Here is a 24,602-nt window from a genome sequence, read left to right on the forward strand (position 1 = left end):
TTCATGTCAGGCATAGTTCAAGAGTAACTTAAGCTAGGTAGTGTTAAGCCCCCTTTGAGTTAACCTGGCCTTGACCTTGAAGTGACTGTTAATTATTGACCTGTCACCTTCCATCCGGCCATAGCATTAGCAACAGATAAAAAGCATATGACTGCATTTATCATGCTATAACTCTTAGTGGCCGTTGATACCGTATATCACAGTATCCTAGTTGCCAGACTGGAACTCTAAAGTGTCAAAGGAAACAACCTGAAATTGTTAACCGCTCTTTTTAATGGAAGATCCCAAAAAACAGCTTTTCAATAATGTATTGTCTTCAGCCTCCTTTGTGCCTCCCATTTAGTTAGAGAGAGAGAGAGATTGATTACATAGTGGCAAGTGCCACTAGGCAGTTATAGTGAGGACCATGTTTCCATTGACTTGGCTATATCTTTGGCACTGTTTTACGAATCTTCATAAAACTTCCCAAAAAAAAGTGCCCCAATGATTCTTGTTGCGCATGTAAAGTTTTGGGGTGATCTGTCAAGCAGGGGTGAGAAAAGGGGGGGAGGGATTAAAAAGAATTTGCATTTCCCATAGGACATTTGAACACGAGTACAGTCCAAACTGCCACATGGAGATACACCAAATTTGGCAGAAAGATAGCTTTCGGGGTGCAGATTCCACTTTCACTTATTTGGTGTAAATATGTCCAGTAGTTTTGGAGATATTAAACGGAAAACAAATTTGTATATCTCTGATGAGCTCGTGCAGGGAAATGCACAGCTCTGATTGGTTGCCAACACTTCAACCTAGAAGTGTTGGCAGGCATTTTGGGACTCCACTTCAGCCAAGTCCCACAAAAAGAAAGAAAAGGAGTCAGGGTAGAGACCCCCTTAACTCTGGTGTTGGGGTCCCAGAGGGACCACTGCCTGAGCAAAACGTAAGTTTAAAAAAAAAAGAAATTGCCGCAAATTTGTGGCAAAAATGAAGAAAAAAAAAAAAGCGTAGGCTCCAGTGCTTGTGTTTTCTAAAGCCCCCGGGTGGGCCAGGTCTCGATGGCATGTAAAAAAAAAAAAAATGAGTGAGGCACAGGGCCCCCTTCCTGGGGTTATTATTTCCCCGGGGACTGCCACCTCCTCAGGGCTCAAATGAATTGTGATGGGGGGGCTTTGTGACCCCTCCCCTGCAGCTCCAGGGACTTCCACTTTCCTGGGGCCTTAATGTGATGTAGGGGATCCGCGTAGCTCCCTCACAGCCCCGGCGACCACCACCTCCCTGGGGCTTTGAACTGATATGATGTGGGGGCCGCATGGACCCCCCTACAGCCCCGGGCATCGCCACCTCCCCGGGGCCTTAATGAGATGTAATGTGAGGGGGTTGCGTGGCCTCCCATCAAGCAAAAGCAAACAAAGTCTGATCCTGCTGCCAGAAAGCAGTATTTTTATCTGTTTCCCTGCATGCAACTATGAGTGCAGAGAAACAGATGAAAGCATTGTGCCCACTAGCAGGGGGCAGCCATTTAAAGCAGCTCCCTGATTGTGGGAGCAATGCCTGCTCACAAAGGACGTAGGGAGGTGGCTAGGACTGTGGGGCCTTCAGGCTCCCCCCACGGTCCTGTCATTCTCTCACTATCTTTCTCTCTCTCTCTCTTCCATCCCTTTGAGGGATGGAAGTGAGAGAGAAAGAATGTAATTGCAACGGTCTCTCCATGCAGTGATGTCACAGAGTTAGACTAGCAAAATGTTTGATACTAATGTTATAGTTACATTTGAATTGAGAGCAGAAATTAGGGCCATTTTACAAGGCTGGCGGACCTAGGACTGCTAACCTTGCGGTGGCGTGTGGACTGTCGCAACTGTGGCGATCAGGTCGCCAAATACAACCCTGGTGGGCAGACCCGCCAGGACAAGCCATTACCACCAGAAACATTGTTCCCAATGGAGTGACTGCGGTCGGAGTTGTAACCAGCCAGGGCAACTCTCAACTCAGCACTGCCTAGATGATTACAACCCCACTTTCCACCAGCTTTTTTCATGGCAGACAGTGCACATCCCGAGGGTGCTGGAGGGCTAGGATATTGACCTTTGCTTCCTTAAAGGAGCCAAGGCCAATACACTAGCACTGTTCCCGCCAGTCAGCCCGGCAGGAACGCATATTACAATATTCCCACCGGTCAGCCCGGTGTGGGGTTGGGAGGTTAGAGGGGTTGGCCGCAGCATCTGGCCACTGATCGCGCAGGTCAAAGGCTGTGCACAGCGCAGGTGGCCGCATGGGGTTGGGTGGTTAGAGGTTGGCTGCACAGGCCTGGCTGAAGGCCAGGCCTTGCTGCCAACTCCTGCTGCACACAGCCTAACGATTGGGTTGTCCTAGGGGTTGCCCACAGGGCCTGGCGGCGGGTGGTTTGATTAACATATAGTAATAAAAAAGACTTTACATTAAAAAAAAAAAAGTCGAAATTTACTGAGAAATACAATGGTTACAAGGATGTTACAGTCGGGGAAATAGAATTAACAAAACATAGACATTTACTTAAAAAACAAAGGAAAGGTTAAAGGGACATTATAGTTAGGCTCACATTTTAAATGTACAAAACCATATAAATTCTCCTATTATAGTTTGAGTTATCTAAAGTAACTAGGGGCCAGATGTACTAAATTGCTATTTGGGAAATGCAAAACCAAGGATGGCAATAGGCAAAAGGTCCTCCTTGGTACACCCCAAAATAGTGGCGCACATGTAAAGCACACATATTCCCAGGGGGCATGTGTGTGTGCTCTATTTCAGTTTTTAAAAAAAAAACATTATTTCCATTTCCTAAATGCCCAAATTCCATTTAGGAAATGCATTGTAAATCAGCCTAGGAATCCCAAACAGGTAATCCCTATTTGTGAATTCCTAAAGGCCTTTCCACATCAAAAAAGGCTGTTTTACATTTCTTAACGGTCCGAAATACCAATTCAGACCGTGAAGAAATGTAAAAGGGCTTTGTAAATCTGTCTCTATATCTCTAAGGTAACTGCATTTGGCCCCAGGAGCCTTAGAGTTCCTAACTACCCTTGAAGCTGTGGGGGGCTCCCACAAGCATAATAAAACAAATGCATGATGGGAATGCATAGCCAAGCTCTGTGAGTGACCAGAGACGGTCATATAATATTCACTGTTTATTCCTGGAGAACCCCATAGTGCAATTCCTTTATTATTTACGTTCCCGTGATGTCCCAAGGAGGGACAGTGGCACCATCAAAGCAAGCTTGAAGTGTTGTGGGGGGTTGCAGGGAGTGCAGCCGTAGCCCCCCAGGAATATTTTATAAAACACTGACACACTAAATTAATGACCCCAGGAGAAGTTGTGCATTGTATTCAAGCACTTCCAGAGATGAGTCTTTTGTTCTTAGTCCCTGGAGTGCAGGGTCCCTAGCAGTGGGTCTTATTAACTTGAAATTCACCGGTTACGGTTTACTGAAGTAACTATATCTTTCACCCTCACCATGCCTTGCTTATGACCTCACATATTACATCATTTATGACATGTTCTACGATGACATTGATTAGATCACTATCCATGAGTGGGGTGCATGTTGTATTTACTTCAGTAAATTATAACTGATGACTTTCAGTGGTTTTGAGGTTTAAAAGGTTATGTTTTAACCAAAATATTCATCTAACTATAATGGCCTCTTCAAAGTTTGCCTTTCTTTCTGTGAATATTACAAAATGGAAGGATCAGAACTGGTTAAAGAAAAATGTTGCTAAAACTGAAGTTCTGCTAGAAGGTAACAATCCTCCGCTTTGGTCTCCTTCCATATAGCCTAACTCATGTAGTCTGTTTCTAACTCATAAGACCATTGTTATGTCACTTGAAGTAAAATTAGACGACCACTTGAAATTCTTAGATTTCATCTATAGTCTCTGCCTTGCTAGTTCATAAAGTAAGATCCATTTATTAATGTCTGTCATAGTACGGCGGAAACACCATGGTCTAAGCCTTTGTAGGTTCAAGATTGAATTATGCTAACTCCCTCTATCTTGAGATCACCAAGTGTCAATTCAGTTGGCTGCAGGTTATTCAAAAGTAAGCTGCAACATTGAACACTTAAACCAGACATTTATCACTAGCTAATCCTGTACTCACCAAGATGGATTGGCTCCCTCTACACAAAAGAATTATTAAGGCCTTGTGCCTGGTGTACAAAGTGTTTAGCAAACGTTCCTCTAACTTCCTTTGTGCTTCATTAAGTCCACACATGGAGGCAAATTATTTCTATTGTTAGCTTCCTGCCTATGGAACAATCTTCCACTCTAGGTAGGAGTCAGACACATACCTAAACTTCAGCAAAAGTCTTAAAACTCACCTTTCCATTTCATAAAGTCAGGTCTTATCTTCTTTCGTTTAGCCTTTATAGACCTATGGGTAGTAGTTGTAGTGTATAAATGTCATTTACATTAACATTTCAGGCTACCATCCAAGGACCAAATACCTTGTTTTATCTCATGAGCTAATTTAATAATGGGGAACACAGTGCTCTTCATCACAAAACCTGTCTCCATTTACCAAGTAAACTTGATGTCTCTCCTACTCCCCCATCCACCAGCAAAATTATCATTATAGTAACATTTTAACTTTTCATTGTGCCCGTGAAATATTTTCATGCGGAAGTGAAAGGTAGTATTCTTCGCTTGTCACTCATAAATGCTGAATATAAGACCCGGTGGTGGTCACTGGTACCTACATTTTCCATTCTAGCCTACATTGCAGCCAGTCCATTTAACTAGAGTGCAGTTAAGGGCCCAGCTGGACTCGGTGCTCATGGGTAAGTAGAGAGTGCAGTGCACAATATGTCCCTTTAAGCATAGTTGAGCAGGTGGCTGTATCTCCGCAGCTAGCATTTGCAGTTGAGATTTTATGGTGGCACAGGTAACCGGACCAAGGCACTCACGGCAGATACTGGGACAATCAATAGCCATTGGTAACTAGTAGGTGTATGGCTCGATGTGACCAGCCCCTTTACCAGCATCATCTCAAACTATAACAGCTATAAAGATAATCCCAGATGTTTAAGAATCTGTGGAGCCAATGAACAACAACTCCATCCTGCCAACACAATCAGACCTGATGCTATGGTTTCAAGAACTAGATGTCACCTTCCTTCAGCTTTCATACGATCAGAGGACAACAGACACTGGGGTGGGTGAAACAGTTAGCCATCTCAATGTTTCAAGGCAATGGAGCACCTCAGCGACCAAGTCATAGGTTGCAGTATCTGAGATGGACTTTGCAAAGTCCCTATCTTGGTATGTACATAGAGATGTTGAGTGAACTCCTAAACTCACCAGTCTGTATAAACCTATGTAACCCCTCACCCTGCAAACTCAAACACCACCCATCTCACAGTCATTCTTCACCCATATCACAGAACATGATGAAGGGCAAGAACCCCAATTAAGGAGCACTGAGATTTAGAGATTTACAGGTTAGAAAGGCCTGGTCCTGTGTCACTACTTTCCAGTTGGGTGTTATCCAGATATCAGAACATAACTGATTTCCACAGAAATGGTAAAAGGAGAACATCCATTGGGCTCTGAGGATTGTCAAGATCACTGGAGAAAACACATGGACTGTCCAGAAAAAGTTGAAGAAGGAATTTCATTGTGACATTGAGAGACTAACAAAAAGCTATACTTCAGTTTACCTTTCGTCTTATGAAGCTTGTTCCCCCATCTGCCAACTTCTCTAATATTAGTAAATATTTTCCATATGTTGAAACTGCCCAGTTTCTGCACGTGTACCATTTGCAAAGGTAGGTTCCTTCCATCTTGTGGTTGTTTACCATTATATACTCTTAGTCAGATGTTGAGGAAGAAAAATAGTTTGCCTAAGAAGCTACATACAGTAGCACCACAGTGATTAATGCACATCTGTATGCAAGACTAGGAGAGAACAGAGAAGGGAAAAGCAGTAAGTCACATTGTGGATCAGAGTAAAGAAAGTGAGCCTCGTTACCACATAGTCATGTGTGGTTCCCAGTTCTATAATACCTGGCCCTCTTTGTTAAATGAGAGTTTTTCCATTGAATGCCCACTATTAGTTGGTTGTCAGTTGGAAACCAGCTATTTTGTAATGAGGGAATGGAATTTGAGGAATGGGGTACTTGTAAGTTTCTTCTGGACAGGCCTTCAGGGTAGCGGCTTTCGTCACTCTCTAGCTCAGTGATACTCAAAGTATTGCCCGGGGGCCACATGCAGCTCCCAAAACCTTTAAATACAGTTTCCTGGGCAACAGCAGCACTGGGCTGCTGTTTATTTGACTTAGCACTATTGTTAAAAAGATGTTAAGTAGATAGCAAGCATTTGATGCTGAAGTTCTGTCAAAGAATGGAAGTAACTAGGGTGTACTGTTCTGCTTAACTTTAGGAACACCTTCATTTTTAAAGACAGCAAACTTGTAAAAATAACCTGCAAAACCTTTTCACCTTAGTAAATCAGATTCTGTCAGTGCATTCAGAAGTATCTTTTAAAAAATTATAGTTTTTAAACATGAATCCAGAAACATTCATGCTCCCCCCTTAACCAATGCCAATAGTGATTAAGTCCAAACATAGGAGACGTTTTTGTACAGCGCACATCCTGAAGTCATGTATTTTGAGGTCCTCTTATAAGTGATAATGATGAAAAAGGAGGGAAAGTTAAATAAAGCAACTGCCTAGGATCACACAATTTGGTCAAGTGGGGAAACTGGGGTTCATCCCATGGTTTCTGGTTCTACATTGTGCAGTTTAATTCAGCCACTTGATGTACATGCTTCGTTTCCAACACACCCACTTTACGCCCAACCACCACCCTGCTGGCATCAGTGCGGCCTTCTGTCACAACACAGACTAAACATTTTGGCTCCCAGGAAATGTTTGTGATTACCCTTGCTCTAGCTAATCACTCCTACCCTCCACAAGCCAACATACACCCTCTCCACTTATTGCTGTTTTTTACAGGACTTTGATAATATTCCACGTTACAACAATAGAAAAAATGTTGTCTCCACCTGTTGCTATCCCAAAGCCATATATTAATACATTGACTGCAGACCATTCAACCCATGTTGAAATTATGGATTAAAGATGTACAGTAATGTAAAGTAGCAGAAGCTTGGCATATGACAGCCTTAGAGTGGTATCCCCCCACCCCAGCATTTTGCCTACATCCGCCACTTTTCTGACCTTGCTGTTGCTGGTATTAGGACTCTGTGCACTTTACCACTTCTAACCAGTGCTAAAGTGCTTGTGCTCTCTCCTCTAAACATGGTAATATTGGCGTATTCCCTGTTGGCGTAGTTAATTTACTTATAAGCCCCTAGTAAAATGATACTATGTATACCTAGGGCCTGTATTCAAATGTTACTAGTGGGCTGCAGCACTGATAGCGCCACCCATTTAATTAGCCCCTTAATCATGTCTCAGGCCTGTCATTGTTAAGCCTCGTGCGCATTTTTACACTGCTGTGTTGACTTGGCAAAATAACCCCTTTGCTAAGCCCAAACCTTCCCTTTGTATACATATGTCACCCATAATGTAGGCTGTACAACCCAGAGGGCAGGGTGCAATATATTTAAAAGGCAGGACATGTAGTTTTAAGTTTTGCATGTCCTGGTATTGAAAAGCTCCCATAGCCAATTTTCACTACTGCAAGGCCTAACTCTCCGATAGGTAACATTGGGATTACCGTATTACATTTTCAAACTGTATTCCTAATTGTGAGGAGAGAGATTTTTCAAGTTTGGTGTTTCTGGAATCACAATTTAAAACCCAAACTTATGGGGAAGTCTGATTTTAAATTTCAATTCTGAAAATGACACTTTTAGAAAGTTGGCATTTTCTTACTTTAGCCATTTGGTGGCTACTGCCTGTCCCGGATCACACATCTGGGGTGGGTGACAGCAGCGCTTTCTGTATCCCCCCTAGACAGCCTCAGAGAATGGGAGCTTAGGTGTGACTTGATGGGCCATAGTAGTATGGGTGGGGGAGCTGGACCCAGCCTCACACCTGAATTGGTTGTGTTCTGCCCACACACAGAGGGCTGTATACCCCCCCTTTAGTGAGTCTGAGCTGGGTCATGAAAGGAGGACCCATGTGCACTTCAAAGGCATGTGGATACTCTGCTAGGAAGAAAGACTGTTCTGATGCTGAAGAACTGCCACTCTGCTGGACAACACTCTGCTGGGCTCCTGCTTTGCTGTACTGGCCTGCTGCTCTCTGCCTGGGTCAGAAGGACTAGATCTGCATCACTTGAACCAAGAGTGACTCTAAGGGCTGGTTGGCTGACCTCCTGATCTGAAGTCTCAAGGGCTTAAAAGACTTCAATCTCTCTGCTTCTGCACCTGGCCTCTGCCATCTGTGAGTCTACCCTGCCAAGTGATGCCACCCCCGTCCTGGACCCTTGGCAGTGGGCCTAAGGTTTTTTCTCAGTGGAAGGGAGGCATCTCCTCTGCTGAGCGGCACCTCCTCCAGCAGAATCGACGCATCACTGCTGTTGCGTGGATTGGACCCTTCGCAAAAGACTTGCATCACCACTACATCTTGGGTTCAGTGTATCACCTTCAGAGCCGTCACTGCTTGATCCTTCTTCCGGCACATGCTTTTTGCATCGTCTCGACTGCACAATGTACCCTCAACACCACGCTATGCATCACAAGCCATTTCAACAGGATCATCCAATGCAACAGGACCTCCCTCTGCATTGCATCTCAGAACCAACGCATCACCGAGGCTGCGCAACACATCATCGACATCGATCCACACAACACTCAGCAACCAGTATTTAATGCACTTTGGTGCAGGTGGCCTAACAGGGTCTCTCTAGCCAGCCCATGCTTCATCGTGGTCGATCTGAATTTTTTACTTTGTCCTAGTCCACCGCAACCAGATATTTCAAATAGCACTTCTTGTCACAATGTTTACTTAAAACTTTGAAATTAAATATCTTCAGTTCTACTCTTTGACTTTTTGTTGTTTTGGTCTTGCTTTAATTATTAATTCCAGATCTATTTGGTGTTTTAAGTGTTGCACAAATCCTTTAAACATTGCATCTAAGTTAAGCTTGACAGCTCTGTGCCAAGCTACTAGAGGATGAACACAGGTTAATTTAGGGTTGGTTTCTGCCTTACCCTGACTAGGGTTGTGGTCAACCAACAAGCCAATTTGTAACAAATATGACAAAAAAAGTCAGCTTGCTATGTTTAATGCCAGGTGACACTCCCCCTAATGTGTTTGCTCATCCTGTTCCTATGCTATCTGCATTCCAGTTATGATATACTGTGCTCGCTGAAAACCTGTTGATGTTGTAGTGTATGCTCTACTGATAAAAGAAAAAAGTTAACAAATATTTAAGAGTTTCATCAGATGCATTTACTGTCAACAGACACATTGTGACTTAAACATTTTAGCTACTGTTTATCAGTGGCAATTGTATAGAAGTAATTGATTGGTAAATGTAAACTTTTCACTTGTATAGCACACTACTCACCCGTTAGGGTCTCAAGGTGCTGTACGCATACCGCTGTGGAACCCCTCCTGGCTTTTCCCCATGAGGCACCCACTCCTGGGCAACCCCCAGGGTGAAGCCAGGCATCAAAGTGCTCTCAGGGCCGTTGTGGAGATTAACCAAGCTATTGCCCAGAGTTACAGAGTGGGACCCATTAATTAGATTAGGCACTGAGGTGAGAATTATCTGGTCCAAGGGAACTGAGCCCAAGAGTGTTCATCTCTCACATAATGCTTCTTGCTATATAGGTGTCTCCGCCTGCCTCCACTCAAGTGCTTGAACTGAACTACATAAGGGCCTACTTTACTGTTATAGTATACTCTATTGGCTCCCGTTTGTGTGTCTTGCTCCAATTTGCTAACGTTGCATGCATTAGCACATTAAACACAGACCTATTGGCTTTGCCAGTGTTGCTGTTATTATGCAAAGATTTTAGCTAACCCGCTGCTTCACCTCTCCATATTCGGGTTTCTTTATCAGACCTGGTGGTGGAGAGAAAACGGATCGGTGTGTTGACTTTTTATTTTGTAATGATATTTATTAACCAAACAAATAAATGTAATTCATTCATTTTAGTTGTTCAGTTTTTTTACATAGATCGTTGAAGGTATGTAGTAATTTTATACAATGTAGTTAATGGTTAAACTTTAGGTGTTTTTGTCTTGCCTTCTGTAACTTGGATTCTAAGCCATGTTGATTTCCACAGACATTAATTTATTTTGGTGGTGTAATGTTGGGCTAACCTTGTGCATTTTCCTTACTTGAACATGGATTGAAATTTTATTTTACAGGCATCTCCTAGCACCAGAAGTAAACGAGAACTTGGGGAAAAGAACTCGCAAACTGCAGACAAATCATTTCTATTTTCAGAGAAAAGGAAATATATGAAGCTGGTAATTTTTTTTGTGCTCTCCATTTCATTTATTTTAGCATAATCAGCCTATGCTCCATATTTATTGAGGCAGAAAACAAATTCGAATTTTGCTGACTGGTGTCTATATTTTGTTTACAGTCTTTGAACATGGACCATCTAAGGGGTTGTTGCATGAGTCATTAGGGGCAAGAGGCTAACAATTTAATTAAAATCAGAGGATGCCATAGCAAAGTTTACACAGTACTTCGCTTTGGAAAAACTCCATCAACTCAGCCCCAATAACAGGAAGACCCCCTTAATTCACAATGTAAATCTCCGATTTAATAATAATTTTTCACTCCACCATCCTACTTCTTGTGTATGACAGTTCTAAAGATGACACGTATTTGTATTCTGGATGATGGCTCTAGACTTCTGTAAATTCTGTTTACATGTTCCCAAATACAATTGCTTGGGAAATTTCAGCTTCACAGGCACTTTAACTCTGCACAAGACATACTTTTGTATTCTTAATAACATTATTTAATCTGATATTATGGTATATATTACATTACAATGTCATTTTATGTTCTATCTAGTAGAATAAAACGTATTCTGTCACCTTCCACAATGCCTAATGTACTGTTGATCTCTGTACCTTTTATGGAGGACCTTAAAAAGATCAAAGGCATGCAAACAGAAAACCAGCTTTGCAATTCTGTCCTATTAAAGATGTTCAGGACCCATTCCCTCATGATGCTGCCTTATTAGCCTGAGTATAAATTAAGTGTCTTTATCTATTTTTGAATGTCGGACATTTGAATAATTTGGTGTAAGCATTATGGAAATTGTTTGATTTCTAAACATTTCGGAGAAAAAGCAAATAGAAGTGTTGAATTTGTATTGAGTGTCGAGTTTGAAAATCTGCTGGATTTTAGTGCAGTGTATTTACCCTGAGGCACCTACTTTAGATTTGACCAGTTAAGAACCTATTGAGTCGTGACTCCAGTTTCAGCTGATAAACCAAAACCTGCAGCGCTGCACTAATTATAAAGCAGATTAACAAAAACTTTAAGGCAGATTATCGTCACATCCGGCAGTATAATTTTGTGCTTGTGTTCATCACATATCAATTTTCCAACACGTTTTAAGCTTAATGTTTTCTTTTTACTGCAGGAATGCAATGGCCATGCAAAATGTGTAAACATAAGGTGTCCCTTACAAGGGCTCGACATCAACGCTGTCCTAGTAGCACGTGCAAGGCTATGGAATAGCACCTTCCTAGAGGTATGTCTGTCCATCTCAGTAATCACCCTTGACTGCCGTCACCTACTTCTCAATGCAGTTCACTTTTTAACATATTGTGAAAATACATTTAAAACAGGAATATGCAGAGTTGAGTTACCTGGACATTCTTGTTAATGCTACTATCAACGTTGATTCATCGGCTACAAACATTAAGATTCCTAATGCAGGCACTCAAGTAAGTGATTAAAATATATACTAAAATTTTGTTTAACTGGGTTTTGCAAAAAAATATATCTTTTGTGTACTTTTATTAGTTTTGGACGATCTTCTTACACATTAGTGAGGAGGCCACTGCAAGGGTTGACCCCTAACACCCTTTTGTACTGTTTTCACCCCATTTCTGATGATAGCAGAAAGAAAGCTTCTATATTGTTCACTATTCTTACCCACCATAGTATTCTTTGCTCTCTCCTTTGATGCATAACTAAATATAGTTCACAAACCGAGGGCTTGTTTGAACTTTTGGCAAATTCTAACTTGTTATGCACAGATTCCCACAAGGGGCATAGCGGGTACCATCAATCTGCATTCACTTACATACCCAGAGCTGTCAGCATGCAGGATTGATGGGAATGGAGCACATATAACTATGTTGTATATTTTATTAATAATATTATAGCCCCAACCTAGTTACTTGAGCAGCTGAGTGCTTTATATAAACAAAGAGACACAGCACATACAAGAAAATCTCTCACGGTCTAATAATTTGGATTTTTCCAAATAAAGATGCATGAACATTCGTCCTGTGACCAACCAAAGAGAGAGAAAATACACATACTAAAATGAACTTAATAAAATATATAATAATGGAGCATCTTGAAGTCTGTTCCTGCATTAATGTAGGTGGTAACCTCTTTGACCTACATTAACATTGGCAAGTGTCCATTTTCCATCATACCTGTAAGATTCTGCCTGGTTGTGGACGTCTTGGAAAAAGTGAATGATACTATACCTAAAAGCCATCATTGGTGGATTTGTATGCAAATAAAAAATTCTTGTACCTTTTTAAATTCCAGTTTAATGTGTCATAAATTCGTTACAGTTTGTACGCAGTGTATGGTCTTAGCATTTCACCTAAACTGATTTCAGTTCTGCGGTCATCACTTATTTACTTCCAGTTTCCTTTTAATTGCTTGAGTATTTTTATTCTAATCACACTTGCTGTATTTCACCCCCCTTTTTGTGTATGCTCTGTTATTTATACCTTCTCAACGAATGTCCTGCCATCCATTCCTCTCTTTGCTCTTGCTGTCAGATTTTGTGTGCATTCATGCTTTTGCCCTCAATTTCATGTTTGTCACTTGAAATCTGTGCATGGTGTGGGGGTCTGCTACTTGCAGAGAGTTTGGGCTAGGGCAAGGTCCTGCATCCAACCCTATTCTGTGTATGGCCACAGGCCATGTGCCCCAGTGGAGTGGGTGTCCATGGGAGTTTGATGCAAAACCTGACTGCAGGCCATTCCCTGTGCCCAACCAACCATCATACACAGCCTAGGGGTTAGACACCCAACCTCATGCTGCGCACAGTGATAGACATCTTAGTTTACGTTAAAAAAACATAGAAATTCACAGAAAAAAACAAAAAGGTTTAAGTGACTATAATTTAGAATCCCACTTTACATTAAAAACTTTAAAAATTCAGTGAAAAAACCACAAAGGTTAAAAGGACGTTCTCATTGGGTGATAATATCAGTTAAAACATACTGTTTTTAAACTAACAGAACCAGGGAAATTCACCAGTTATAGTTCTCTCAAGTAACTATAACTCGTGCCCTAAAGTATGTATAAATCTTGCCCTCTTAATGCACTGCTAATTACCTCACATCATGGGTGGCTTCTCCGCTATGGTGGAGGAGTGTTGCCTGCTGCGAGCAAAAACCTCTGCTAACCTTTAACAATAAAATTATAATAAACTGGGTTTATTATTGTTTTATTTTTAAAGGGGCGGGGCCATGGGGATGACTGGGACAAAGGGGGAGTGCACAGCACTTCCCCTTCAGTGCACATGTATGTTTGGCCAGCCGTCTCAGACTGGCCAAACACTCATGCTCACTGTGCTCACTCCAACCTGGCACTGAGCTGCCGAGCTGGAGAGAATAGGCACAGGCTCCCAGTATGCCTGGGAACGCCCAGCCATGGCGCTTCAAGCAATCCTAACGCTGCTTTTATGCAGCATTGTGATTGGTCACAGGGCAGGCTGAGAGCCTGTGCCTCCAGTGACCAGGAAATAGGCGTGGTGGTGAAAAGTTCTATGACACCATTGATGACATCAATGCAACATCTGAAAAGACATCATTGATGACTACACTGTGCATGGCAAGAGTGTGAGTTGTATTTTCTTGAGATAACTAGAACTAGTGAATTTCAGTGGACTTTATTAGTTTAAAACTGCATGTTTTTACTGATGTTTTCACATAACTATAACATCCCTTTAACCTTTGTTATATGTATATGTTATTATGGGTTGTGGATAGACTGATGATTTTTCTTTATTCAACTTAGAGGTTAGGGGATCAAGCCTTTATTTTCTGCTGTATTTTTTCCCTGAGAAAATTACCTTTTAATTAGTTTCATCATTGTCCCTCTTCAGATTCGTGTTACTGTGTTCCCAGAGAAGACAGTAGCTCTATATACAGGAGTGCCTTGGTGGATTATTTTCGTTGCTATACTTGCTGGAATTCTGTTGCTTGCTCTCTTGGTGTTTTTACTGTGGAAGGTAAGTTGTTTTTAAAATTAGCCTTTGCATTCTACTTCAAGAATGCTTCCCATGCTCAAAAGTGGCATGCTTTGAATCCCTTTTTATTTCACTTCTTGTATTACTATACAGTTGGCGTAGCCTTATAAACTCTTATATCATGTATTGAAAGATTTTGTTCTTTTGTTTTTTTAAGACCAAAAACCCATGTAACCTTTCTTTTATTTGGTGCCTCCATAGTTCGGATTGCCGTATTGGCATGCAGAAAGCTGTTCTCCCCAACCCCCCACCCCCACCCTTGGTTCAACATACCTCACAAAGATAACTTATTGCTTCGCACAAATTTTAGTGTGGGTAGAAAAGGTGGATTGGAATGCGGCCTCATGCAAACACCAGTGTCTGAGATTCAAGCATTCCATCCATCATTTTGATGTTTGTTGCAGTAGGCACCCTTAGTGTGGCAGTGTGGCAGATATGGGTCCCGTGCTCACCACGCCAGAGTACTCAAGCTAAACCTCATTGATAAGGCATAGTTAGACAAAAACTGGTCTGAGGTTTCTTTTGTTCCTGTCTAGAAGGGACCTGGTTTGTCGCTGCAGATGGGACTGTTCCTATTGGAGCAGGATCAAGGCTGATTTGCATATGGCTGTTTTTGGTGTGGAATGGGATAGTGGTTGACAAAAGCGTGACTGGAAAGCGGCCCGAGAAATAGCCAATTGCTGAGAATAATTCAAGCATTTCTTCTATCAGCTGATTATTGGTCACAGATAATTTTGCCATGGACATGGTATCAAGTAAGTGGGATAACTGAGTGCAGGAAAGTCATATTTTCACTTTTTCTTTAATGATGTATGCAGTTTGCAATGTTTTGAGAGAAAACAAGTGTTGTGTAGCTTAAAGGTTCTGAACACTAGTAGTCCAGCAGGCCGTAATAAGGAAGGTATAACTTGGGAGCAGATCTGCTGATTGTCTGAATACATAGCATATTTTACTTCTGTTTTTTTACTCTAGCAAATCCATAATATTGACTGAATACCTTGCTTCCTTGTAGTGCGGTTTCTTCAAGACAACTAAGAAAGATCAGTATGATGCCGCATATCATAAGGCTGAGATCCATGCTCAGCCATCTGATAAAGAAAGGCTAACTTCTGATGCATAGTATTGATCTTCATTCAGATATTGGTAATTGATCGATCATTTTTGATTGCTAGCTTTGGGACGTGGTATGGGTGTGGTGGCTACATAATCTAACTTTTTGCAAGAGCTTTGTGCACGCATTTCACTTTAACAACTGGCTAAGTTGCTTATGTGTTTGCTTTGTTTGCATTATTAACGCCAAATATGTCTACTTATGACTACTATCCCTGACACAAACGCCAATATTTATCCAAGCACACTTGCAGATAAATGTGTTTGTTATGTTCTTCGACATTGTAACGTTTAGAGCTTCAGGATTTGCTCAATGCATGGTCCTGCACAGTGCATTTTATAACCTCAAAATGGTCATACCTATTGTTTGCTTAAATGTGTCCTTATTCAAATATGTAAAGAATTGTTTGTTTATACACACTGAAGTTACCATTAGCTTGATACTGCTGTGAAGTTTATCTTCACATCTTCTGGCAGCACAATACTGAAGCCATCCCTTGTGAACATTCATAACAACATACTTTGGGTTAATTCTGCTACTAGCCTCGCTCACCACATTGTTACTTGCAGATTAGGCAATGCAAGTATCAATCTCCTTTTATAATGTGAGAACCAAAGGTGCCAAAATCAAACTCTCAGTGGACTTTATCATATTGAAACTGGACACTTTATGGGAGCGCATTAGTTTTAAATTTGAGAGATCTGTGTAGTTCACACTACAGCACCCCGTAACCATCTACTCTTTCACTACTGCTTTACATCAAACATTTTGAGTTGGAAGTACTGGAAGGAGATACTCCAGATTTTTATGGACCCCCCACCAAAAAGGAGGTTCATGACCTTCCTGGCCCCCTAAAATGGCCAACACTTTCCAGTAGATCCACAAATCCTTCCCATGAGTTCTGGTGCGATGAAAGTGGCTTAGGATGTTGAAGTACTGTCCTTAAAAGCCTTATGTTTTTCACTTTCCCATCTCCTCTTGAAAAATCGAACGCAGAAGAAGATTTAATTTTGCATTAGTGGATGCCTCTTTATGATGGAAGTCTGCTCACGAGAGTCATCCTATGAGTGAATCACAAAGATGAATGTTTTGTAAAATGCTCCTAAAGTTAATCGGATGATCAGTCAGGTTGTAGTAGTTATTTTTACCACTTTTAATATAACTTTGTGGGAGTCGCAAATGTTTACACCAATTGTGTATGAAGAGACCATTCTCGGGACCAGGACAAAGCCAATTAATCTTTTATGAACTCTAGGTTAACATATTTCCTGGACGCAATAATAATCGATCAGTGCCTTATAGACTGTTTATTAATGATGGGGAAACTGTAAATGCATTGAGGGTTTTACAAGGGCAGATAACTACCTTGCTATTCGGTATGACATCCACATATTGAGAGAGCAGTGATCCTGTACATATGCAGTATTCCGTATCTCCAGGTATGCTCTAGGTAGAAAAAAGAAAATATAAGTGAGTAATCCTAAATGTCCAATGCATTTGCTTTGATAGGTGAATAGGGTCACACCACTTTCAACATTGTAATCTTCTGTCAGGAATTTATTATTAGCATTGATTAACAGCCAGGATTTCACTGAACATTCTTTTCCTACTGATTCCAAGAGGAACACCAATTCCCGACCACAGATGAGCGTAATCTGCCTTGCCCTGTTCCTTAAAATGACTAATAGCATACCGACCTGATAGGCTGGTTTCCTGTGTTATGCCCTGCAGTTTCAGATAACAGCCCCAGGTAGTATTTCTGTGTTGTGTGCATTTGAACCGAAACATGCTAATTTACATAGTTTGTACCTCACAGACAACACTTGCTGCATCACAGTTCCACTTTTCTACCACATTACATAATACATTTTTTTTATTAAATTATACCCAGCTCTTCCACCCCAACTCCTTTATTTTGAAAGCCTATGATTAGTGGTGGAATATTTCCATTTTACTACTGCCGCTTAAATGGGCCCTTAGTGAATGCTAAAGTTTGTCAAGCATTCATAGAAAACCACACACTTGCAAAGACCTTCATTTTTAGGTCTCACCTAAGACAGTTCAGGGAGATATTTAAAAAGGACTGAGTCAAGTATTTAGTTCAGTGATTTAGTCAAAAGTTTTTCTTTGTGCTTTATTTTCATTAACTCGTTTCCATGCACCCTCTCTTGATCTGATCACATAATTGGCCAGATGTAGTTTTAATGAAAGAGCAGTCCACTTGTCTCAAGAACATCTGGTAACAAACAGTGGCAAAGCCAATAAGGTTTCGCTATGAGAGATCTGTTTGCTTCAAAAATGTTCTTCCAGCCATGTTCTACAGAAGCATGGCTGCTGTGCAAAACGGTTGAAAGTTTTAAAAAAGAAAAAAAAATCTGTGACGCGAACATAGCTGGAAAAAAATTGACATTGCCAATAGATCTTTCACAAGCAAGATCTGTTGTCTTTAAGAATGCTTGTTTAGTCCAAGATGAAACCGCACCCTTGCTGCTTGCTTCATACCTACAAGTTCTTGATATATGTGTAAATGCATTTGAAGACTCGTGGTGTCAAGTTTTAGGTGAGGGCTCCTTTGAGCAGTGTTATTGAAGTTCCTACCCATTAAAATGTAATATGCAGGTGATGTTTGACATCTTGAAAGACAAACTCTAAAATCTCTTCTCATGTAACATCACCCCAGTATGTTCACTCGACTAAACACGATCGTGTAAGAACCATACTATGGAAACCAGCTGCAATGCAAATATACAGCTTGGGCAGGAATCCCCAAAGAACTTGTTACCAGATTCATGCAGACTACTGCCGATGGCTATCACTATTCTCATGTTTATTTCCTGCTTTTTATTCATCCAGCATGTTGTAAACCTAGGATTCTGACTTCACAATTAAGAATCAATATTAACTTTGTTCAGTCCTTCCTGTGATCCTCGTCTTAAACCCTTTTCATAGTGTAATCCTGATGCTCAGACCTGGATCTATTGAATGCAGTGGGTGCCCTTTAGCATTGCAATACATTTGACAGGCATGCACTGCAAACCACTGGAAAGACTGGCTTGTGGCATTCAATATTATCGACAGCCTGCACAATCTTGCAAAGGTCTTCAAATTCATGAGTGCAGTATCTCTCAATTCGGGACCTATTCTTTCAAACATGTGGTACAGGACTACGCACCAAAGACCCAAGCCTGTTCGTATTCCTTCTGACCTCCGAACTCCTCCTGTCAAGGGAAGGCGTATGCTGTTTTACCCTCAAAGTAATCTAGGCATCATGAATGCTAGAGGAAGTGTGCTACTGCTGATGCACTGTATTCAGCAAACCCAAGAACTGTTAGGGGACCACTAGCACTTGTAAAAGAAGTCTGGGAGAGACCTCTCCATGAGCCTAAACAAGATGTGGTGGACTATGTACTAGGCCTACGTTCAAGGATGGCAGAGTACATGGAAAAGGCAAGCAAAAACCTTGAGGCCAGCCAACAACTCCAGAAGATGTGGTATGACCAAAAGGCTGCTATGGTTGAGTTTCAGCCAGGGCAGAAAGTCTGGGTTCTGGAGCCACTTCAGATATTTGAGGGACAACCACATTTCTCTTTTGCTCGAGGAGGTTGAGGTGCTTCTGAGAAAGAGCCATCAAAATGGTTTTAAATGAAAAGGAGCCTGGGTGTATACACTGCTCCTCCCACAGCTGTTAAAACTGTGTATATGCTCAAAGAATGACAAACTTGCACAAAGTCATCTCTCTGCTACAAGAAGGTAGTTTCCCAATGAAGATGACTGGGAAGATACCGAATTTCACATTCTGCTGCAATCCAAGACCAAACTATAGCTTTGATCTGTTTCCTAGCACATCATTAGCTATCCAGCCTGTTTCACAAATGTTCTCCAAATTAATTCTGGTCACAGCACCACAGCAGCAGTCTGAAGCCATAATGTGTACTCCCACAGTTCAGCAGTTGGTGAACTGAAATTTGTTTCAGCAAAAGCGGAGCAGCACTAGCTTTAATTTAACCTTGTATTTATCATGTTCCTCAGTAACAATCTGAAGTTATGTCTGATCACGTGTTTTGGAGTGGCTTTTGGTGTTTCAGAATTGAAATGATGGCCTTGAGTATCCTAGTGCCTCCCACATACACATCTTTATTTGTGACACTAGAGAAGTGGCTTGCGAGTCAGTGGTCATCACTTAAGTGGGACTCTGAGGATTTAGTGTTTGCATCTCAGACTGTAGACAAAAACCAACCACGGGAGACACCCTGAAATTTACTTGTAGGGAGACTCTTCTAAGATTCCTTCTTCAATGTGAATTTCCTAACAGATGCCTTACATATGGAATGGGGAGTGCCTAAGGGGGAATAGAGAGCCTTGATGGTCAGAACAGTAAGCTATGGTAACAATATCACAATACTTTAATCATATTTGCAGCTTATTGGGTTCTTTTTTAAAAACTTTTAGATTTGTATAAAGGAAAAGGTAATGCTGATCCTGATGAATACCTAAGCAATATTTTATTTGATAAAGAAATGGGGAAATCTACAATCCACTTGAAAAAGGCAATAATATATTTTGCTGAATTCTTGGGAGCATTGTACACTTAGTAGCATAACATAGCTTGTAATGCCCTTTAAATCAATTAATGTGGGACCATTGCATGGGTTTTTCCCCAAAAGCACTCATACGAAATAGTTAAAAATTTACATAGTCAAAGAGCGTGCTAACTTTGATTGCATCAATATCAGCAGACAGTTGTGCTAGTCAAACCTGAGGAACTTATGTCACGCAGCCCAAATAATTGCCAGGACCTCCTCGTCTTCGGCCTATGCACAAGGACTGGGTTAAAATCTAGTTTGCTAAATTTGGTGCCTTGACTTTTGAAGCCTTATGAAATCATATATTTGCATCTTTCCCACATCTTATGGACACCATCAGTGAGGCCAGACAGCTGGCAATGCATTGTTGCTATGCAGCCAAGTGGTTTTACTCCTTGGTTTTCCCAAAGTCACATTCCTCTGTTTTCAGACTCTGGTGATATATGCTTTTCTGAAGCAGAACTTAAATATGGTGCCTAAAGAATAAGTGGGACCCTAATTTGAACCAATACATACTTGTTAACTTAAGCACCTTACAGCAAAGATTCACTTTTTTTTTTAGTGACATATGACTCAATCAGCAGTACTTCTGAGAAACTATTCAGGCTTTACTAATATGCAGAGCAGGTTTGACAGCAGCAGTGTAAACTACACACACACACACACCCCTCACACACATAATTAGCACAGTATGGGCAGAGGTAGCACCAGCAAGCATTCCCACATCACACTGGGGTATGTAATTCATGTGCATGACCACTTCCCCTTTGTAGGGGAGGTACCTGAGGGCACAAGGGGAAAATAGGACGGATCATAGGTGTTTGTGGGTGGGGCTAATGGAGAACAGTCTGGGAACAACGAAGGATGGGACCAGATATTGGGCAACACTGTAAGCAAACACTCTGCATCACTGGCTCAGGATGGGGTGTCATTCACCTGGGCACCTCTCTTGCATAGAGACCTGGTGCCACAACAAGGGGTATGAGTTAGAGGGAATACGTGAGAGTGCTATGGGTGGAGCCTAATGGACTGCTAACATAGATTCCAGAGAGTACCATGGAGGCTGGGGAGGACAAATGGTGATGAGGCAGCAGAATGAGTCCCCTACCTCGACATCCCATAGACATCAATCACATGCTTAAAGAAACTAATGTTGAGCCCCTCTCATAGCAACTGTGATCACTTTGAGGCTTAGAATCTGTTGAATGGAAAACATACCAATTTAATATTCGGACATAAGTTGAAACCTATTTCCATTCTGTTCCTAACTCCTGAGATTACTTTTGCAGTTCATCTAAAAAAATTTTTAATAAACAGTTGATGGAGTTTGGTCAAACTACCATACTATAGACACTGACTTTATCCCTAAATACACAACTTTTACTGCATTTCATAGTTTAATATAGGTAACTGAATTGATTATGGGTGACCATTACTCTGCGTAAAGGCTGTCTGCTTCATGCCTAGTTTCATTTTGTCCCCTCCACTACAAAAACATCGGTTGCTAAAACCCTTGCATCTTAAGTCATTGTTTATCTTGCATTGATTCAGAGATATGTTTTGTCTTTAAAATTAGGGGGGTTAAGTTGGTGGATTGGTGCTGACCGTTAATTTCCTCTCGGGTGTTATCATTGTTATCGGCTGTTCTATCAAGCAAACGCACACTTTTATTTTAAATAACAGTGGATTTAGCTTGATGGCAAAATTGCCTGATGTGTAGTTTTTCTTTCTGCTACCTAAATAGCCAAAACCTCATTTTAAACTGCACTTTCTGCATGAAACTGCTTTTTGTTTCTTCTCTAGCATTTGGCTGCACCTTGTATTCTGTGTTATATTTTGCACAAATAACATGGTTGTAGGCACTTATTCACAGAAAGGCTTCCTACTTTTCCCGTACCATAACTTAATTCCAAACTTTGTTTCATTCCACAGTGTGGATTCTTTAAACGCGCAAGGTACGATGACAGTGTCCCACGATACCATGCTGTGCGAATTCCCAAAGAAGAGCGACAGTTCAAAGATGGAAAAGCAAAAAACAAAAATGAAAAAAAACAGTGGGTCACAAATTGGAACGAAAATGAAAGCTATTCCTAGGACAACACATTGAGCAGAACAGACATTTTAAAATGGCTAAATTTGAGGAATAATGGTTGCCGGCCTACCTGTGAGCCTACAGTTTTTGTTTGTGTGGATACGTTTCACATGAACAAAGTTTTGGTTTGCACAACTCTAACATTTTGGGATACTAATGTCCCTATCTGGGCTTATAATGATGCCATGTTGGTGTCTTGCCGGTAGTGCACTGGGTGCAACTGAACATGTTCTATTTGCTGCAATCAACCTAACTACTGCTCTTCCTGGGCCATCTGTGGCAGGTGTCTCTGCCATCAACCAAACTACTGCCAGTCATGGTCCAGATATACAGGATGCCTGTAACACGTGTTGACCTGGAGGTCTTGTCTTTTACTTCAGAATGTCTTTATGTATTTTGTTTGTGTGTGTGTGTGTGTGTGTGTGTGTGTGTGCGTTTGATTGTATGAAGCTTGAAAATAGCATTCTAAGAAGTGGTGACACATTGTAAAATTAAAGTATTACACTCACTCCACACCCACAATATCATTTCCTTTTGTACATTTCTATATGCAGTCTTTCATTACTTTTTGGGAGTACTTTTTCAGCTGCAGTGTAAAACGATTCCTTGCCATAAATCAAGACAGCTGCACACTGAACTAAATAAAACTTGCTCTTAAAGTAAATGTGCAATAGAAGTTATCCTCGCCAGTAAGTCCAAAATCTCAATTTGCTCAAATTTTGTGATCACTAAATTGCTCTAAGGCAGACTTAAATATTATGTTCTTATTTTAGGTGTAAGATTTTAGACATCTCGGTATTTATTTTTCACATGTCCTTTGGTTTCAGATTCCATTTAGGCTAGCTCATTTATTTCAGTAACCTTTGAAAGTGTTGAATGTTAGCAACAGAATAATATAAATTCACAAACTATCATGACCTTATTGTTTTTAAATATGCAAGTGCTTACAGATTAAATCAGGAAGAGGCTGACTTTGAAGTGTCTCAGATTGTGCCTTCAAATTAGAAAACTGAACTTTGAAACGGAGACATGATTAAATTGACTGGCACAATTGTAATTTATTTTGCCATAAGCCAATCATTATAGATGCATTGTATATAGTGGACACAATACAAAAAGGACATATCTAGGAAGAGTGCGCATTGGAGAACTGTGCACAATTTAGTTTTTCATGGTCCTGAAGCTAGGAGGATAAAAACGGAGCAAGTGTGTCTTTTTATTCCAAATGGCATGGATGGAAGTACATTTCTAGTATTTATTCATTAGTCTTCTCTGTGTGAGTAGACCTAACCAAAGGGGCCTGAAATTAAACAAACTCTGACTTTAAACTAACTAGTTTATTATCAGAAGAACAAGATTGTACATCGATGAGGCAGATTTTGAAAGCCCAAACACTAATTTTCACTCCTTTTGTCCATTTTCTGCAACTCTCTTGATTATTTTAATTTGTACTGCAGTGCAACGAAGACACATGTTGAATTTGTGGCTGTAATTAATTCAGCCCTTTTTTAAGGCTTTTCAAATGACTCTTGCAAGACCTGGTCTTCAAAATTACTGTGTTTATTAGAAATGCTATACGTTAAAATTATTTAATTAGTTCAATGCAATTTGAATGGTGTGATTAGAGTATCCACTAACCTATTAAAAACCCATCAAAAAAGTTCTGTGCTTTAAGCTACACATGCATAGAACTAAAAAGAAAAAAAAATCCAAACTTTTACATTGAATCTTTGTTGCTCAACTAGAGGTGTGCAGCAGTGCTCAGTGGTTTAAATGCACTCCATTTACTAACTCGACACGTTCACTGGTGGGTTTGCTTGTTTTCTTCAGGGATTGTCACCGGTGCTAAATTCATATTTTTGAGAAGTCTTTTTTTAAGGTATGTCAAGAGGATATTTTCTGTATTTGTCAAAATGATTGCTCCTCTGCTGGTCAAAGAAATAATTCTATCTCCTGAATATAGTGGTTTAATGCTGGTGTTCTGCATGTCTCTAAGAACCTCCACTTTTGTCAGGTAAAGGAATTGTGGTGCAGGGAGAAGGTAATTGCTATTCTGATCCCAGGTCAGAATGTTAGTCACTGTAGACCTGATTTACCTCTATCACAGTCTAAAATATTGAATATGTGTCAAATAATATTTTGTAGGTCTACCAAAGATGGGCTTTACGTTTAAGACAATTTGAGGAATGAGTGCTTTGCTAAGCATTGATACCACATTTTCTTATACAGAAGATGCTTATATTTAATCTTCATTTGATGTGTATACATATATATATGTGTGTGTATATATATATATATATATATATATATATATATATATATATCAAAATACAAATGTGTTTCACATATATATATATGTGAAACACATTTGGATTTTGATTCCAAAATAGTTTGAATATATAGCTCTGC

The 24,602-nt window shown here is 40.7% G+C and overlaps 1 protein-coding gene across 3 annotated transcripts in view; it reads left to right on the forward strand.

Annotated features, from left to right (window-relative positions):
* The window catches only part of ITGA6 (integrin subunit alpha 6), a 179,756-nt gene extending 155,909 nt beyond the window's left edge, over nt 1–23,847 (forward strand). Inside the window, exons 21-26 of one of the 3 annotated variants that reach the window (XM_069225341.1) lie at nt 10,305–10,406; nt 11,543–11,653; nt 11,751–11,849; nt 14,264–14,389; nt 15,420–15,550; nt 22,034–23,847. In XM_069225341.1, coding sequence (XP_069081442.1) covers nt 10,305–10,406; nt 11,543–11,653; nt 11,751–11,849; nt 14,264–14,389; nt 15,420–15,527 — 546 coding nt within the window. In that variant the 3' untranslated portion in view covers nt 15,528–15,550; nt 22,034–23,847. The remainder of the gene's footprint in view (nt 1–10,304; nt 10,407–11,542; nt 11,654–11,750; nt 11,850–14,263; nt 14,390–15,419; nt 15,551–22,033) is intronic. The other 2 variants (XM_069225340.1, XM_069225342.1) reach the window with 2 other exon arrangements.
* Nucleotides 23,848–24,602: the final 755 nt, after the last annotated feature.

The sequence above is a fragment of the Pleurodeles waltl genome, chromosome 3_1, assembly GCF_031143425.1.
Source record: "Pleurodeles waltl isolate 20211129_DDA chromosome 3_1, aPleWal1.hap1.20221129, whole genome shotgun sequence".
NCBI classification, from domain to species: Eukaryota; Metazoa; Chordata; class Amphibia; order Caudata; family Salamandridae; genus Pleurodeles; species Pleurodeles waltl.